Here is a 19,286-nt window from a genome sequence, read left to right as displayed (position 1 = left end):
AAAAAAAATTTTCAAAACGATCAAAGGAAAATGAAGCATGATTTTATATAGTGATGTTTTACACCGAATAAACGATCAGAGTCATAGTAACTTTCTAGTAGGGCGATAAAAATGATAACGCTTCTCAGATTCCAATGTGTGATATATCCATAATGATAATATATATAATGGTTAAATATATTTTATACTTGAACGTATCTTCGCTTATCTACTTGCTTCGCGTCCGTTTTCGTTTCTCTTTTTGCCTCTCTCGTGGTTTCATTGGATTCTCGCGCTGTTTCCCTCTCACGCCCACTTTCTCCGAGTGCACCGGCTCTCAAGACACAAGGCGGCCGCGAATAAATCAGATTTGAAATGGCTAGACGTGGTACATGTACGTACGCATTTTGCGCTTGTCTACTCGAGACCAGCCTTTTAGTACCGACGGCAATACGAGCCCTCTAGTGCTGGACGCGGTTGAATCATGCTTCCGTAGCAGGTGTGCCGCGGTTTTCTCAGGAATTAAGTCGAAGCGTACATATTATCACATGTACCTTCACCTCGCTATTTCTACTCTGCGACGTTGAAAGATACCACGATGCATAATTTGCGGTCATTGTGTAGTTTTATTATAGCAAGATTATTCTTTATATTATATTATACAATTTTTCAAACAGTGTTTTTGAAAACTGGATTAAATAAAATAATAATAAAATAAAAGTTAGTTATAAATTATAAAAACTATATGCCTGCGATTTGTTTTTTGAAGAAGTAAAATTAGAATAGCAAAATTGAGACAGATTTAGAAAAGGACCACGTAAATTATAGACATTCTATGTTCCGAGAAATTACAATTTTTTTAGTATCATTTCATAATTGCGCTAAATTATTAATGTATAAAAAAATCAAAAGTATGAATTGAACTTTTCTTCAAACGGAAGTTTTTTCTTGTGTACTCCCTTTTTCAATCTTCACTTCAATTTTTGCTCATAAGCAAAATAAAAAGGAACGAACAAGATTAAAGACATCATACATCAGTATGCGATTTTCAAAATTGATTTCGCTTTGCCGAATCTATTAAGCTTTAATGATAGTACCTTCTATAATATAGATGCATTAACGCTCAGTTCGTACATATCACGCTCGCATCACATCGTGCACAATCTGTACACGTCCATGTTTTGTATATAGCAAATTGATGTTGATGAAAATGAATTACCATCGAACCGTCGGAGAAGCGTTTTGAAAGAGCTCGATTATTTTATATGTTATAGAGATATTAATATCACGTTCTCTCGCAATTCACGTTGAATATTGTTGCACGCAACTTAATTAAAATCATCAATTTCTATTGATCACGACAGTGACTGCGCTACGAGCATTATGATGCGGAAGTGGATATTTTTTATTTGAATCTGGTTCGGTTGTAGTATTAACGGTACAGAAATGACGACATATTTGGGCGATTATTCGCCATTGAATAACGGGGGTATCGCCAGAAACCATACCGGCGACGATTTGCGGTATTCCAGAGTAATTGAATCTGTCGCGTAAATTCGACCCGACATTTATCTCGCGACATTTCTCACGGACATGCGATTTATCGGGTGCGAACGGGTACGATGGCGAGCATTCAAAGATTCATGCCGTTCAATAAATTGCTTGTCACGGAGAAATGTCGCGCAACAAATGTCAAGAGTGAATCGACATCGGGGAATGCGCTTGCTCTACAGAGATGTTAGGTACTCGATCGAACAGCAAATTATCATATTAGAATGGAAAATCTAGACTAATTTGCATTTGATTCAAAGGATATGTACTTGGTGAAAGTCAGAGTAAAACTGAAGAATTCTTTTAATTGAAATAAAAATTAGAAAGAAATTTCATAAATATATATACGTGTAATTGATTGATAATACAAATATAGATTATCTGAAATTTTAATGGTTATTCATCAGTGTGTATTTTGAATGATCGATCATTCCTGTGGATCGTTTCAGGATTGTATCTCGTAACAAGATAGTTGCTTTTGCACGCAATCTTTCTACAAATATGCATTGCTCGCATTACTTCGCGGGGCGGACTACTCGTCACGGAAAAATCGCTGCTCCCCCTTTCGTCTTCCTTCCTCGTATCTTGCTTTCGACATAAGATCGTCGATGAATACCGCGCGCAAAACAAAATCGGCACCCCGATACTGGTATTCGCGGTCGGGAAATCAAGATATGCAGGTTCCTACACGAACACGGTTAGGAGGGGATTGACTTCTCTCTTTTCCTCTCTGTTTCTCTCTCTTTCTTTTTCTATTACTCTCTTTCTCTATCTCTTTCTCTCTCATTCTTACATACATACGAACGCACGCATACATGTGCACACACTTCTTTCTCTCTCTCTCTCTCTCTCTCTCTCTCTCTCTCTCTCTCGTTCTTTCACTCACACTCTTATTCTTTTTCTCTCTTCATCTTGCTTTCTATCTCTTCCTCTTCGCGACGTACGAGCATCTCAATGGCACGATCTCGCCCTTCGTTGGAAACGACGCATTCGACGATGCCATTCGTCGCGCCACTCGATGACGATCGACCTCTGTGTCACTGTGAGTCCACCTTGACCACCACCGTCACTCTCTTGACCAAGGATCAAGTACGATCTGTAAATATAACAAAATTGTGTGAGTTTAGTCTCAGTCGTTGTTCAGTTGTCAGCTGTTGCCGGCTATCACAATTTCTGACAGGCAGTCCATAGACGTTACAATTTGTTTACATATTATCAGAGTTATCCTATTAGAAATCTTGATCATTTGATTGATCTCTAAATGAAGACAAGTAGAAAATTAAATGACTACGAAATAAAGAATATAAAAAATTAGGAGCTTTATGTAGTTATTAATGTTTTGAATGTGTATTATCCAAATAATAACGAAATTAATTGATAATAAAGTAAAAATAATAGTAAAAAGTAGTAATAAAAATAAAAGTAAAAAATAATAATACTTGTGATTCACAAGAAGCAAATTTAGATTTACAAGAATTTAGAATTTTATAAAAATCTATTCCATTTTATTTTTATTTTGAAAGGAATTTTGTGTGTTGTATCTGAAAAAATATATCTCTAAAAATTCGTTAAAAAATCTGCAGTATTATTTAAATTTGTCCACATATAAATGTAGTAGACACTTTTTTACTTTTTTAAAGATGGGCAATTTAAAATTATTAAATTTTTAATGATATAAGTATTCATACAAAAATGAAAGAATTTTGATTCAACATTTAATTTTTTGATGAAGTGATAATGCTTACTTATTAGGCTTGATTTTCGGGCATCTGCAAGCCAGATCAGCTGAATGAACGTAAAGGGACACGTCGCCACGTCGAATCCTCGAGTTAGGATTTTTCTTGTAGATGAAATCGACATTTAGAGTGAATCGGATCCAGGATGTGCCTGATACGCTTGTGCCGGTCTGCGAGCTGTCGCTTTTCTTGTGTCTGTCCGTTATTCTGCCCAGAATAGCTGCGTTGAAAAAGAACATTGAGCATTACATTTCAAGCATACACATAGTAATGTTATCAAGTTATATAATTGAGATAGAATATCTGGAGCAAGATATATATATATATATATAATCGAAAATTCCATTCTGAGAAGAACATATTGAAGCCTTTATTGTATTTTATAGAATATAGAATTTCATAGTATTTTATGGAGACAATGATGACTTCGTTCGACAATGCTAGAGTTATTTCTTTTTTCTCCGAGTATTCTACAAGATGAAATAAAAGATTTTTTAGTACATCATTTTTAGAATAAAATTTGTCTTTTTATTATAAAATAAAACTTTATATAAGTAAATGTAACTTCTGTAAATGTAATTCTAAATAATTTCATAAAACTTAAAAAAAATGTAATTAGAAAATTGATGTTTTATGTTGTAATTAAAATGTTTTGAACGTAATAGTGCTTAACATGGACCTATGTGTTCCTTTCGTTCAAAGGATATCTAGGTCCTTTCAACTTCTGTCGAGACTATAGAATTGAATGGGAGGCAGTCGGCGCGGCGGCTGGGCACAACTCTTCTTTTCTTTTTCTCCTGTTACGACTTACCATCTATCCTGTCGTCCTCAGAACAGGGATACTATTAGCCTTTCGCCAAGGACTAGGGTTATGCCCCTGCGAAACGATTTAGCGTTGAGTTGCATTCGATTGAACCATTCATTACTCGACGTCGGCGTTATGAGTTTATACGCCGTCGTGCTTGACCCCGGAGTTTGCTATTCGAATCACGGGGCCGCGTTATTCTTGACATCGTAGTCTGGAGATTTTACATCTCTCGTGGGGGAGAATAACAGAATATATTTTTAAAATGGAAATGTGTATTTTCTTTGCTTCGTAGCAATTTCGCAAATTCTAAAACTTTGTTGAGTTATTATCCTTAATATCCTAAATTGATCTCTTGTTGAGAAAACGTAATTAATAGACGAAAAAAATGTGAAATGCAAAATTATTGAATATTTATATGAAAAATTATATATTTGTGCAATTTTGTTTTTATTCTATAACCAATTTCTGTTGTTATTCTAAAAATGTTTATTTCTATTAAGAAAAAAATTTCCAATAGATAAAACTCAAACTAAAAAAACATTTTATATATGATATTTATAGATAAAAATCATTTTTTACTTTATTGATGTTTTTATGAAATATTTCTTTCCTCCTCTAATCTTTTATTTTTATCAAATCGAGTTTTTCTTGTATTGCAATTTTATCTTTGATGATTTGTTGTAAAATCATTGTAAAATCATTGAAGCTATGACATCTCTTTGCATATTCCTCGCTCTGAGCGAAAAACACGTGAAGGCACAAGGCGTCGCTTCCCGATCGGTTTCGCTTTCGCGACATGACTATAGGATGCACGATCGTTTTGGCCGCTATTCTAAGTCGGAGACAGCTAAGTGCAGACCTGTTGAAGATTTATCTGCGCTGAATCAAAGCACGAGCGGACAGGAAAGGAAGCAGGGAGCGTCGAAGCTGCTCTGTTCGGCCAAACCCGCGCCGGACCACGGCTCAAAGGCATACCATTCTATTATTGAAAGCTCCGGCACCGTTAAAACGCGAGTCTTTCATTTTTGAACGAGTTGTTATATAGATACACCACCGCGAGAAGAGAGCGCAATTGCGACCGTACACAAACAACGCTAACCTTTCTTTCTCGTTCTCCTCAATGACGGGTTTAGCGAACTCCGAGCCCCAAATAATATAAAGCGATGTAAAATTTAAAATTTTTTATAAAGAAATAACAAAATTTAAGATATTAATTTTTTATAAATTATTTATTATAAAGAATAATAGATGCAGGATATAAAGCAATTAGTATAATTATAGAAAAAATTGGAAATTAGAAAATAGAAAAGATCCTTTTTAAAAGTGATTTTTAAAATTATTTTCTATTTTATAAATATCCAATTTCGTTTAATATATTTTTTCCTTAAAACGTCTTTTGTTAATCTTTTTATGCAAATGCAGGGCTTTCTAAAAGCAAAATCCGTTACTGTCTCTTCTCTTACTGTCTCCCTGTTTCTCTCCCTTCGGGTCCCTCTCCCTGTGCGTACATTTATGTTCGACTTTTTCGAGGACTTTCGAGAGAGAGAACGGCACTCTGGCATAAATCGTTGTTTTACATACGTTCTCCACACATTATTGGGGCGGGCGCACATCTATTCCCGATAAAAGCCGAAACAATTCCAGTAGCTTTGTGTCGCGCAATGTTTTTCCACATCGGCCAGCCAGGATTGTCTACATCACTACGTTTATTGTCGTTTTCGAGCGCTGTCATTTAACTTGTCAGTGCGATATTGGATTAGAAGTTTTGTATTACTTGTTTATTGCAAAAATAATGGAGTCATATTGGATATAATTTCTTCATTTTTATACACTTTGAAACTTTTGATTGTTTGATTCTTTAAAATTCTTGAAAATTGAAAATTGAATATTTCTTGAATATTTCTCTTTATATCTTCTATAATATTTAAAACATTTATCAAAATACTTATTCTTATTGATCAAACGCTACAAGAAAATATAGATTTTATCTTAAGAAATTCGTCATAACATAAAGATGTTGCGTAATAGTTTTAAATATGAGTGTAGACAGATTTTAAAGTGATATATCCCTTTACTTTAGAATAGGTCGTTTTATTTTTAGAAATGTGATAGTTGATGTAAGAACGGCTTAATTATAGAATCTCGTGATGGCGGGAGAGAGAGGTGGGACGTTTGTCGTGTTGTTTGGGTTTCTACAGCTTGGATTCCATTATATCAGAGGGGTGAGTGCAATTACACAGTTCTTTGTTCACAACGTTGTTTGATTCGGGAACACTTACCGTAGTCTCTTTTGCAGTACTTGTTGAGATTTAGCCTCTTCGTGCTGGCGCGACACTTTCCGCACTGATCTGCAATAAAACAAAGTGAAAAATAAATTACGCGGCTTTCAGTAGCTTAATCAATTTATGGCTACGCGGATTAATTTCCATGGGCGTAGCGTTGGCGAACGAGGAAACGCATTGTTAGTAAAGCATTCTTTAATTGCACGCAGAATAGAATTCGGTCGGATCGAGCAATTGTCTTAATTGGACCTTGTGCAAAGGTTATCAAAATGACGAATCACTATTATTACAATAATCGTGGTATGCCTGACATGATTAATCACATTAAGGTCTCACATAACAAACCCATATTAAGCTCTCTCACATAGTTGTGCTATTTATTCATGATTAACACCGTTATTATTATGGGTTTTAATATATGAATCAAATTACATTGAAACGATATGTCTGCATTATGAATTTTATTATCTTTTTATTAAAATTATCAAAAATAATTGTTTCGCATCTTTTTTGAAATAATTAATCTTGCACTCCTCGGGAATAGAGCAAGTTATAGAAAAAATTGATTAATTGAATTTCCTATTGCAATTTGCAATGATTTAAATTACAAATATAGTATTTAAGTAGTCTGCAAACTTAATTTATTAATAATATAATAAATTGGGTTTGAAGACTATTTTGCTTTTGATGTTATTGTGATTTTATACTTTAATAAAATTATATCTTTAACTTATTTCCAAGTAAATTTTATTTAAAAAATTGTAAATTAAATAATGATTAATGTTAATTAAAGTTATAAGTATTTAATGTTGAAAATTGCAAGTTCAAACAAGAAATTTTTCTTCGGTATTTTCAACAAATTACTTTCATATAAAAAAATTTACAAAAGATACTTTGCTGCCTTTGGTATGCAAGTCTATACACATAGGCACGTAGATCTGGTGTTAGTGGAGACGACAAACGAGTATCGTGACGTTACAGACGGAGAGTCTTCGACCTCGTGTCGCGTATACATTGTAGGCACTTGGATTACTTCAGTCTCGCTCGTCTCGTCTCGTCTCGTCTCGTCTCGTACTTGACACGACCCATTATCATCCACCAGTGAATCCATCCATCTATTATCTAGCCGCGACTATCCATCCATTATATCCCATACGCGGTCAACGCGTCTCGCAGCCATTCAATTAATTCCCCAGACAATATGTTATAGTCTCAACTGGAGGCCAAGAGAGGTGAAAGTCGTAATGTGATTAGGACGAGACAAACTTTAGAACACTTGTTACAGAAGTTGAAGGAAGTAAGGTTTAGATTATCTTTTAGAAACAATGGAATGACTTGAAAGAAATTCAAAAAGCAGATGACATCAAGAAATAACGAAAAATAAGAATTTTTACGTATTTCATGAATTATAAATATATGCAGTATACGATGAATATATTACATTTTTATCACATTGTTTCAATCATTGTCCATAATATAACATATTAAGTCTTCTGCAGATATTATTTAAATGAATTAAACATTACAATATAGTTATATTCAATTTGGGACTTTAAAATTTGAATGAAACAAGATATGGAATAAAGTTAATTTCAATAGTCTCTTAAGAGAAGACAAGGTAAACTTAGGTAAATTTTCCAAACCCAGACGTATTTGAACAGACATCAGAAAAGGAGGACACGTCCAGAACGTATCATAACTTTAAATTTGATTTGTTTGGCTATCGATTTTACTTCATGTTCTCTTTAAATTACGGCAGGGGTCCGATCAGTTCTGAGTACAGGTAGGCAGATGCAAATCGACGTCAAATGCCAGCCACATGGGGCTAACTGGTGAATTAGCGTGAGCTGCCCACCTGGTGCTGATTCGCGATACCACGCTGATGTTCATTCGTTCGTACGTATGTCGGGACGTTCGCCGGATCACACACGTGTCGAGGATTGAAAGCGTGTGATTGATCGGCCGGCCGGACGATCGAGAATTGCCCGCGAGATCGTCCGACTGTTGCGTTGATTTATCGGCAACAACGTGCTTGGATTTCATAACATGACAGAGATGGTAGTTGACGAAGAAATTTTCTTGTATTGGAACTGAATCTGTTGCGTATGTCCTACATGAGTCACAAACATGAGTGACATTCTTGACTTACGAATTAATAATACAAATATTGAATTGAAAATAAAATCATATTCGTTATTATTATTCGGAGTCGCTTGGACTTTTAATAGCCATCTTTAAATTAAATCGATAACTGCCAGAAAGATTGTTATACATACACACAGAAAATATCATTCAACTGCTAAAAAAAGTGATTACTCAGATTTTTTTTCTTTTCAATAATAATTATGTTTAATAAAGAATATTTTCTTGTTAAAATTTACTTATTACAAAATTTTAGAAAAACTTAATATCATACTTAAAACAAAGAATTTATTCTTTCTTGAAGTATAGATATAAAATTTTATCGAAAAAGCGATTTTATGTAATAAATTGTTTTAATTTAATAATTTTGATTGAAGTATTAAATTTGGATTCAGAATTTATTTTAAATAAATTTAATGTTTGTAATGAACTTATGATAGATTTGCGGGTTGATAGATTTGATTACACCAATTGGTCTGTTGCTTAGCACAAGTTATTAAATTATGATTTTGTATCTAGTTAAATTTTTCTGTAACAGTTTATTCAGTGTTTGCATCGGCATACATTAAGTGCAACCGATGGAATTCGCTATTTTATTTGTTTACACATTGCGAAACATCAGTTCATTGAATAAACGACATCGAGCAGGAAATTGACAAAAGAAAAATATCGGTCAGATGAAATATTTAAGATCACCATAGACAGCAAAAAAATATTTGTTTTCCGATACGCGAGAGCAACTGATTCTTTCACATGCATGATATTTTACGACTTCAAATATCGCACATCCGGTTCGCGAAAATGGACGATGTATGACAAAAAATAAGATAAAAAAGTGCTACTGGAGAAGAACACTTTTCAAATGGAATAACATACATACGAGTGACCGACATTGTCACGCAGTATCTCGCATTCCGCTCGCGTTTGGAGTATCATGGCAGTGAACGATCGCTGCATCTTTTCTTATTTTTACAGTAAAGCATTTAAATCAATAATCTCTTCGTTTTAATGTTCTTTATTCACATTACGAATATAAAATAATTCTCTCCTGACGCAAAGCTGATATATTTGAAACATTAAATCTTGTACTACATGTACTTGCGTAAAGGAGTAATATTTTATCTCGAGAGATATTCAGTTATTTAATAAGATTCTCAGCTGGTTATTCACTGAACGGGACAAGTCGCATACATCAATACTCTTTCTCATTCGCGTGTCGTTTATCGAAGTATATCGCGAAGTGGCCACGAGAAGCATGCCTGATAAATGCGAGAGCATGAGAGAGACACTTTGCTTTCACGGGCGAGTTGAGAGAGATGAGAGCTTTGAGATCTTTGACCCTGGGAGTGTCGAACTTTTTACTGGACTATTATCATAGACTCCTGTAATATACGCCGAATAGCTAAACTGGTGAGATACGAGTGAGGAAACATCACTACATATATAAGAAGCGAAATCTTCTTTATGACTATGAAATATCCGCTTTCTGTAAGATTTTCCTCGACACATATTTTGAACGTCGTAATCATTTTTTGTATCGCTAACCTAATTTAATAAGGTTCGATCTCTTTTTAATGAAATAAAGATCGAGGATAGAATTGAGTGGATTTTATAAACGAAATGTATTTCATGTTTGAGAAGCAGAAGAGATCATGTTCGTATAATTTTATTTTATCCTAAAGTATTTTACGTGGATAATGAAACTTTGCGTTATTTTATATTTAATTAAATTTGCGAGTTGCAATAAAATTTATCCTCGTGTATTTTCATGTATTCTCCTTATGAAATAAAATCTAGCATTTGGATCTTTTTGCTTCTCAAGTGCAGATTTACGCTAATCGCGCGTGTCGCACACTACTTCAATCGCGTGCGAGAGCGGTTAGTACGATCGATCCCGTAATCATGGTTAAATGCCTTCGAAGAAACTAATCTTTTTTCTCATGGCCGATGCTCGTTTTAATGCTCAGTGTGGTTAGGAAAGATTTAGCGGTTACGCACTGTCGAAGCCAACAAGATGTGTACATGTTCTTCTTATTTATCTCGTTCTTACCGCGATAATTTTACCTCTGTCGATCCTGCCTCCCGGCTCGGTAACTTAATTCTAATTATTAGCAGCGATCTTCTCTCCTGTGAAAACTTAAACACATCTGTAGTATTCGAGCGTATAATAAAGTAAAAAGAAAAAGAAATGAAAAAAGATGATTAGCGAGTACGATTACATGAGTGAAAAGGTGAAAACAAACGTACGCAAATTCAATTTGCTCTTGGCTGTCTGTTTGAATTGGGATAATTAGATCTTTTTGAGATATCGGGAAACAAAAGTGTAATTTTGATTTATTTGTTACTATATGTTAATATCGCATAGTGGCGAAAGGAATATGTAAAATTGCTGTGATATGTATAAAGATACGTATATATATACAAGAATGTGTAGAAGAAATTTCACGAGAGAAATAAATTTTTGGCTAAATTATGTTTTATTATTATGTATCTACATTACAGAGGCTCTAATTATGAACCTGAATTATCTGAAAATTATATTTGATAATTTTCAAATAATTCAGATATCAATAATTTGTTTTAAACAATTAACAAAAAATTGATTGGAACGAATACTAATAGCATTATTAAATTCTACGGAAAAAATATATATAAATAGTGTATTGCAATTTTTTCTTCCGTTATCCTTATTTCAAATCATTATATTTATTATAAATTTAAATTCTCTTTTTTTCCATTGTAACTGTTATTTCTTACATAAAGCAGCTAGTAGAATAGATAACTTCTATAAATTTTTTTATTATTAAAAACGAGAATTCGTAAATAAGATTTTATTACGTCACGTTTTTAAGGTACTTTAGCTAAAAAATACAAAAAATGCCTTTTGGATTCAATTTTCTCAAAAACATGACGTGAACAATTTCATTTACTACAATTTAATTTAATTTTTTCAGCGACAAAAAAATCACTTCGTTCCGTTCGTGATTTAGAAAAAAAGTGTAAATTTGTCGAATAGTGTAATTACAATAGCTCGTGTAATGAGATTCGTTTATAAATCAGACAACTACAAGATAATACTTTACTATTCCTTGTAAAGAAAATTTGATTTTAATTGAGTCAAGAGGTTGCAATTCCGAGTTTTCTTTGCATTCTTATTTTTTCTCTGCAGCTTTTATCTTAATGCGTGAATATAAGCTTTCGAAACAGCTTGCGGGATCGCGTGTACGCGCGCGGCACGACTGCTGATATGCGCCATTCATAAGCGTCCTTTAGACGAGTCGCCATTCATTCTAGCCCATTCATCGGTCGACCGTCCCCAAGCGCGGTGACGACGGCAGTCGGAAGTCGCGCGATTTAGAACGTTGATATTCGCATATGCGCGCGCGTGTAATCCGCTTAGATCCAATCGTTGGGTATCGTTAATACGAAGCGTCCGATCGGGACTTCCTTTGTGCCTTGATTATTATCAATTTGTAATCGCATGAAGCGCGAAAGCTTTTGTTGTTAACTGCGAAGAATGTTTCTTTGAGGTTTATTTAACATAAAGACGGAGACATTGATTCGCTTCAAAGATTGATTCGATTTTATTATTGTGTTTTTAAAGGAAATTATGAATTTTTTTTAATGGCTATAAGTAAATCGATGAGATTACTTTTATAAATAGTTTCTAGTACGTTTTATTAAAAGAAAAGAGATTCTATAATTTAAAAACATTTTGTATTATAATTTAAAAAAAATTTTCAATGTAATCAATATTAATATTATTATTGACTATATTATATATTAATAACTTTACGCAATGTCGTTCTGTAAAGAAATATTTTTAAAAATAATAAAATAATAGGATAATTTTTGTTTTATCTATTATTTATACATTATCTATTATTATATTATTAAATTACTGGTGTGACCTAACATTTTAACAATTTAGCAATGAGAATCTCATTCCAGAGATCCATCCCATGTTAATTTAAGAAGCTGACATTGATATCCATTTAGACTAGGATAAATTTTAGAAATTATTTTAACCTTGACTATGAATATTTTTAGTCTATGCATATTCTTGGCGTATTAATCGTTACTGAGAACAGTTACGTAAAATGATGTAGAATTTTATGACACTTGTTTTTAGTGAGCTGACCTAATATTATTTCTGTTTTATGAGAGCCATATTGCTGTTGAAGTGTATTAAACATATAAAGAATTGAAGAAAAATAGATATTTGTTCAAATTCTTAAATATCAAAATATAAATTATATTAACTAAAATTCGAAATACAAGTAATCATATATTTCTAAAAGTTATACACAGTAACACATATATATTAAAATATTTCTTTATAATTTTACAATATTATATAATAAAAAGGAAATGAATGCATAAAAAAAGTTACGAAAAAAATCAAGAGAGAGATTATTATTCCTATCATTTGAATATTTAAAAAATAATATAATTTGCAAAGTGTAGCAATTGAGAAATATATAAAAATTATGTTATTAAAATAAAAACTTGTATAATTTTTTTTGAAAAGTTATACCTTAAAAACTTGAATTAAATTTTCAAATTTATTTTACAAAATAAAAATATGTCATAAGTTTACTTTGCAAGATGCTAAAATTTACAATAAAATTTTTATAAACATTATACTTTTACTATTGCGTAAAAAAATTTCATTTTTATAATTTTTTCTGCAATTTCGTATATGTTGAATAAGATTTTTATTGCTATATTCGCGAAGATAGTAGACGATACTAAATTATTTTCTCTCTAAAGTTTTATCTAAAAAAATAAACTAAATTTAATTTTGCCTGTTTCTTTGAAAATTCAAGAGAGTTTTTTCACTGACTTACTATTAGCCTTATAACGCCTATGATGTGCGGATTCTTCCCAGGCGATGTTGTTCCTAATAGCGGACATAGATTAATCTTTCGCAACGTGACTGTGTTTTTCTTGGCAGAAGGGCTATGCCACGCGCAAGAACGCGCTCGAGATTTAAAGATGAATTTCGCAAATTCTCGTCTTAGCCGCGATACTTTTAAAGCCAAAGAAAACATCAATACTGGCACGACGTTATTGCCTTCTTTTTACAGGGATACATATATAGATATAAAATTTTTATTTTTTAAATTTATCTGTAACATGAACGAGGCACTTGATGCAACAATTAGTCGATTTTTTGAAATTGTGAAAATTTGGAAAAAAATGAAACAACAAAGTGAGATTGAAAGTTACAGTTTTAATGATTTTTCCAAGTTGAATGACATTTTTTAAATTTAATAAAAATTGTTACTATATTTAATTAAAAATAATTTAAACTTGGTCTCTCTTTCTTTTTCTCTTTCAATACATCGTATCTTCGTTGTCTGAAATATAATAAAAAATTATTTCGTTTGCAAATCCTTCTTACATACGTATGTGTTGGTTTACTTCCACATTACTTTATATTAGATACATGTATACATAATACACCATTCGTGTGCGCAACTGATTCTTCTGCATTTTACGCTCAATCTGGCCAAGTACATGTAGGTGTCTGAAAGTATTTGCGGAGCGGGATGTATACCGGTGTTCATCAACTAAATCCAGAGTTCGCGAGAAAAGATTTCTTGGAAGCTACTGGAATAAGGAAAGAAAGCGGAGGCTAGAAAAGAGATGCGGAGCGAGATCCGCACGAGATGCGAACCGGTATACATATTTCTCTCCACGCCTGTCTCATTCAGGTATTCGCGGAATAATGAGATTATATTGCGATAGCTATTCTAAAATAAACTGCAAGTGCAAGCCACGGAATGGGGGATGTGTACAATACTCACTCGTAAAAAATATTTCAATATTTTCATTCAGACATAGAAAAGGATATAGCGAGAAACCTTAGGATTAAACCGGGAAAAAGGGCACACAATATAATATACTTATACATATGAGAACATATTTTATAATTTACCCAATCTTTTTTGCTCCTGCTGTATATTCTTTTTTTTTTCTCCAAGAGAAAGCTGCAAGTTGGCAAAGTTTTTTTTATATTTTTAAGTCACACGTACTCTAAGATCTTTTTCATGTTGAAGTTAGGATGTCTGTATATGTACTGCATGTACTATATGTGTATGTAATCGACGGGAAATATAATACTTTTGAAAACCGTTCCAGAATCTTCGAGCTTTTCTCATAAATCCGACAACGCCTTCCGCCCGCAGGAAGTAGAACAGGAGATTGCTTCGAAATCAATTTATTTTGACGTAATTCATCTCCGCGGTCTGTTTGAAAGGGTCAGAATCATCTCTTGTCTCGAAACTAAAAGTCGGCTATCTGCTATCAGTTTTAATACATATATAATGTTTAATAAAATAAAAGTATATTAAAATTAATGATTTCGAGAAAAATTCGAATTAGGATACGTTTAAATGCAAGTTAGATTCTGAATTAACATGATCAAATATAAAATGAAAGATGATGAGCAAATTCTCTTCATTTATATTCATGTCAAATACGTTTGCTATTCTAATTTGTAATTAAAGATTATATTATAAGAATTGATTTTCTGACTGCATCGAGGTCGAACGATTTGGGTCGCGTGAACTGTGAAATTGTGTAAAAATGGTATAAAACACACGCAAATGGAGAAAATGTTCGCGATCAAAAACACAAGTGAAAAGGATAACGTCACAATTATATTGCACAACATCGAATTTTCTGCGAAATAGACGAGTTGTGCGAGAAATCAAATATTGTATTTTCCGGATACGTTGCTCCCCTGGATCACGCTTGCATATATTGCGGCGCACGGCGCACGTAGCTCCAGTCCTGTACTACCCTGGAAAATCCAATTTTCATGGGCCAAAATAAACCTCTATCGAATATCGTGGTCACGCGTGGAAATGTACGACGTGACTCGCCGTTTCGACATTTGTGGCGAAATTTCTAACGTACTATATTCCCGCGTCGACAGTCGGGGTATTATTGCATAATTACGTGATCCTCATAGGTGTGGAAGCACGAGCGATGTAACAATACAAATGCGGAATTTGCACTCCATATACTCCAGTCTGGTATAATAAGACGATTGTAACGCACGGCAAAAGCACTATAATATTTCGTAAAGTTTATATAGCAGAATATACCAGTATTTAGATAAGCTTATTATCATTCAAGAAATTACCAGTCGAGAATCACTATGAGTTAATGATTCTTATACAAATTTATGTTTGTCAATTAAGTAATTCCATTTTTTTTTTCAAAAATGAGAAATGAATTTCATTTATCAACATGAATAATAATGTATTCTGAAACTGCAATAAAAATGCTACGATCAACTTTTTTTTCTCGGCAAAGAAAGTTAAAATCGATAAAAAAACTTTTAGAAGAATTTTTCATATATAATATCGAGTCAATATTATATCTCTCTCTCTCTCTCTCTCTCTCTCTCTCTCTCTCTCTCTGCTCGCACGCAGTTAAAGTGATAAAGTATATACAAAAACATAACTACAGATCTACTGAATTCGGTAAATGCAACCACATCACGTTTGCGCACGATGCAATACGCAAGCGAGGTTACATAGCAATATACGTGAAAATGTCGACTTCTGCATGGCGCCGAATTCCCATATAGATTATACTATCTGCACTATACGATCGAGAATCGTGCAAACGTGAGTAGCAAAGAAGTAGGAAAAGTAAAATGGCAAATATAAATATTTATTTTGGAATTTAATTATCTTTTCCTATTTTCATATATTGGTAATTATGTAAAAAATTCTACAAGTTATAAACGTATTAATTTTTGAGCGGTAATCTGGAGTATAAGTAAAATATAAAATAATTCATATTAAAGTAAAAGGATTTATACTTTTCATATTAATATATCGCGCGTAATAGAAAATAAAATTAAAGTGAATAAACGCATTAAGACATTTTAGTTCTACAGATAAAACTAAAAAAAGCAAGACCTTAATTCTGTACGAAAAAAATGGTTAAAGTATTTATAAAGTAAAAATTTAGCTAAATACAGATCTAAAAATAAATTTTGTCAAATCATCAAAATAATTGGAGAAATAAAAGCAGCTAATGTGATAAAGTTTTAGATATTTTAGCAAAATTCGTTCTTTCCGTGTTTAATTAATTCAATAACTTAATTAAATTTAATAATATTTCTTAATAATAGTTCACTAATAATAATGAAACTTAATGACTTTATATTTATAAATCTAAAAGATTAATTTGATTTCCTTCCTTTCTCTTTTATTCATTTTATTTAAATTTCATTATTTAACTGGTATGTGTCAATTGTTTTAGCTTTACGTATAACAATATTGCAACTGTCACACCTTTGACTCCCTTGTGACATGTCCCTCAATTAACTTTATCAGTGTCAACGGCGACATTGACGCGATTATTCGGAACATGACATCGGATTTACTTTGTCCGATTGCTGATTGGGATATTCGATGCGTCGCGGGATGTAATGACTGGGAACAATTGCGCGTGGTTTCTCCGAACCGCGTTTTGGCCGATCGATGCGACCACTCGATCGGAAAGCTCGACCTTACGGCATAGTCGCGGTCGATTCGGCGAAGCGATGGGTTCAGGCGGATTGGCGCAGGTTAATCGACACAAAGGACGTTTCGTTAGTCGGGAATTAAACGGATTATGGTCTCAATCGTCCGCCATCGTGATCGATCCGCATTTGCGAACGCGATCAGCTGTACCGTCCCGTTTCATGCCGTTACGATCCCATCCGGTTTCCGTTTTGTCCCGCTTCCGTATATCCGTAATACAGCTCGATGACTCGATATATCCCGTCAGCGAATAAATCCCCGCGAGTGAACTGTCCGACCGAGTGCGCAAACTTCACCGCGAAGATCGGGAGATTTCCCGTGAACTTGCAAGCGGCTTTAGTCGGCTTTAATCATTCGCCTCTGAAGCAGGAAGTCTTGGATCTATTCATACTTCTGCGAGTTCTCAAGCGAATTATGATTCAGGGTCTAAACTATAAGCAAGTGACGTCATTTCGGATCACTTTTAATGATAGGTATAATACATATATCGTGTATCGAAATGTTAACTGTCACATACATCTAATTTTTGTTTTTGAAGGAATTCTAAAGTCGTCTGTTTTATTGACCAAATACGATTATTTTTCATAAATATTTTTCTAGTTGCCTTTATAGAGATTTGAAAATCCTTTTTCAAAATTAAACAGTAGTATAAACAGTAATATAGTCCAAACCGGGTTGTCTTTATGCAAAAAACGAAAAAAAGTTGGAATTATAATTTTGTTATCAACTTTTGATATTGAACAATATTTGCTTCATATACAAGTTTTATACTTTGTACGTATAAAATTTGTATATGAAGCAAAAATTGTATCTTTGATTTAGATTGGTTTGGACTAGGGATTATATGAATAAATAAATAATAATGTTGGGATCTTAAAATTATACTTAATACGAAAGATTAGTTGGAAAATTTGTACCCACATATGTGTGCGATATTGCACTAATGTGTAATGATGTATAAATCGTATGTATCCCACTGAATCGGTAAAACAAATGATTTTAGAATCTTCTTATATTAGATTGATCTTCACGATATGTTCTTCTTTCTTCTAAACAAATAAAACTTGCAATTAAACTAAGATATTAAATTATTCTAGATTTTATGATTACTCAAATTAATAGTTCTATAATTCATTAAGAAAATAAATGCAACGGCATTCTTAAAAAATCGTATTAAGTAATAATAATAATAATAATAAGAAATAGACGACAATGTAAAAACGTGTCAATTTTTATTCTAACGAAAAGTAAGCGATTTTTGCATTTCAATTCGATATTCATCGTCGTTTCTCTCGCGGTTATCTCCGCATTCTGTGTCGTGTCTGGACTTTGTAATTTGGTCGAGCGACTCGATGGCTTCGATCAATAGCGCGTACAAGTTTCTCACAAATTGTCCGATGTTTGTTTGATTGTTTCACTGGCGACAATGACAAATTGCTTTTGGATAGTATTCTCACTGCTTGTTTAGTAAAGCGTGATAAATATAATCACTCTATGTCTAAAAGACATAATAAAAGGTATCTTAATTAAAACATAAAGATTAATATTTTCTGATTAATTTATATTACTTTTATTTATATACAGGCTCTCTATCTCTAAATCAGTTTACGTTTGCAGTAAGTAATTCAGTTAGTTATCCGCAAAACATTGGATAATGAAAATTGTAAACTCGTATAGGAAAACAATAAAAAGATAATATTCACGAATTGAGTTCCGGAAATATACGGAAATCGTGTGCTTCGGTCGTGAAACTATAAAAAGTGAGAGGAGAAGATTGGGAACTACGCCAAACAAAAACTCCATTCCGCTTCACATTTGTCTAGCTTGATTTCTCTGTTCCTTTCTTTCGATGTATCTCTCTATTAATCCGCTTCCCTCTGATAGCATTCGGAATTTCGGAAATTCCGTTCGATAGCTTTGGCGGACGTGATCGTTGTGCCTGCGCGCGTGGAATTTTCGATATTTTTATTCGATAACGTCCGTCGACAGAAGAGACGGCCCGTCGCGGAGCATCTCGATTGAATTTCAAACGATATTCAAATTACGTTTAATTTGGTTAGCTACCAGTGAATGCGCATGAGAGAGAGAGAGAGAGAGGAGGGAGGGGGGAGGGGGAGGAGAGAGAAGAAAGAGAGAAAGAAAGAGAAGAAAGAGAATAAACGAGAACAAACGAGACGACGCCCGCGTGTGTAGTGTCTTACGACCGCCGATCGCTCGCGTGGTCCGGTTCCGTAGG

The 19,286-nt window shown here is 33.3% G+C and overlaps 1 protein-coding gene across 1 annotated transcript in view; it reads right to left on the bottom strand.

The window, feature by feature from the left end:
* Nucleotides 1-2,481: 2,481 nt before the first annotated feature.
* The window catches only part of LOC105620785 (netrin-1-like), a 206,605-nt gene continuing 189,800 nt past the window's right edge, over nucleotides 2,482-19,286 (bottom strand). Inside the window, exons 5-7 of the mRNA XM_012202276.1 lie at nucleotides 6,354-6,422; nucleotides 3,276-3,486; nucleotides 2,482-2,626 (exon numbers count right to left, since the gene is read on the bottom strand). Coding sequence (XP_012057666.1) covers nucleotides 2,482-2,626; nucleotides 3,276-3,486; nucleotides 6,354-6,422 — 425 coding nt within the window. The remainder of the gene's footprint in view (nucleotides 2,627-3,275; nucleotides 3,487-6,353; nucleotides 6,423-19,286) is intronic.

Source organism: Atta cephalotes (genome assembly GCF_000143395.1).
Source record: "Atta cephalotes unplaced genomic scaffold scaffold00002, whole genome shotgun sequence".
In the NCBI taxonomy this organism is placed as follows: Eukaryota; Metazoa; Arthropoda; class Insecta; order Hymenoptera; family Formicidae; genus Atta; species Atta cephalotes.
The sequence above is the reverse complement of the archived record's forward strand: the minus strand, read 5'-3'. Positions and strand labels throughout refer to the sequence as shown.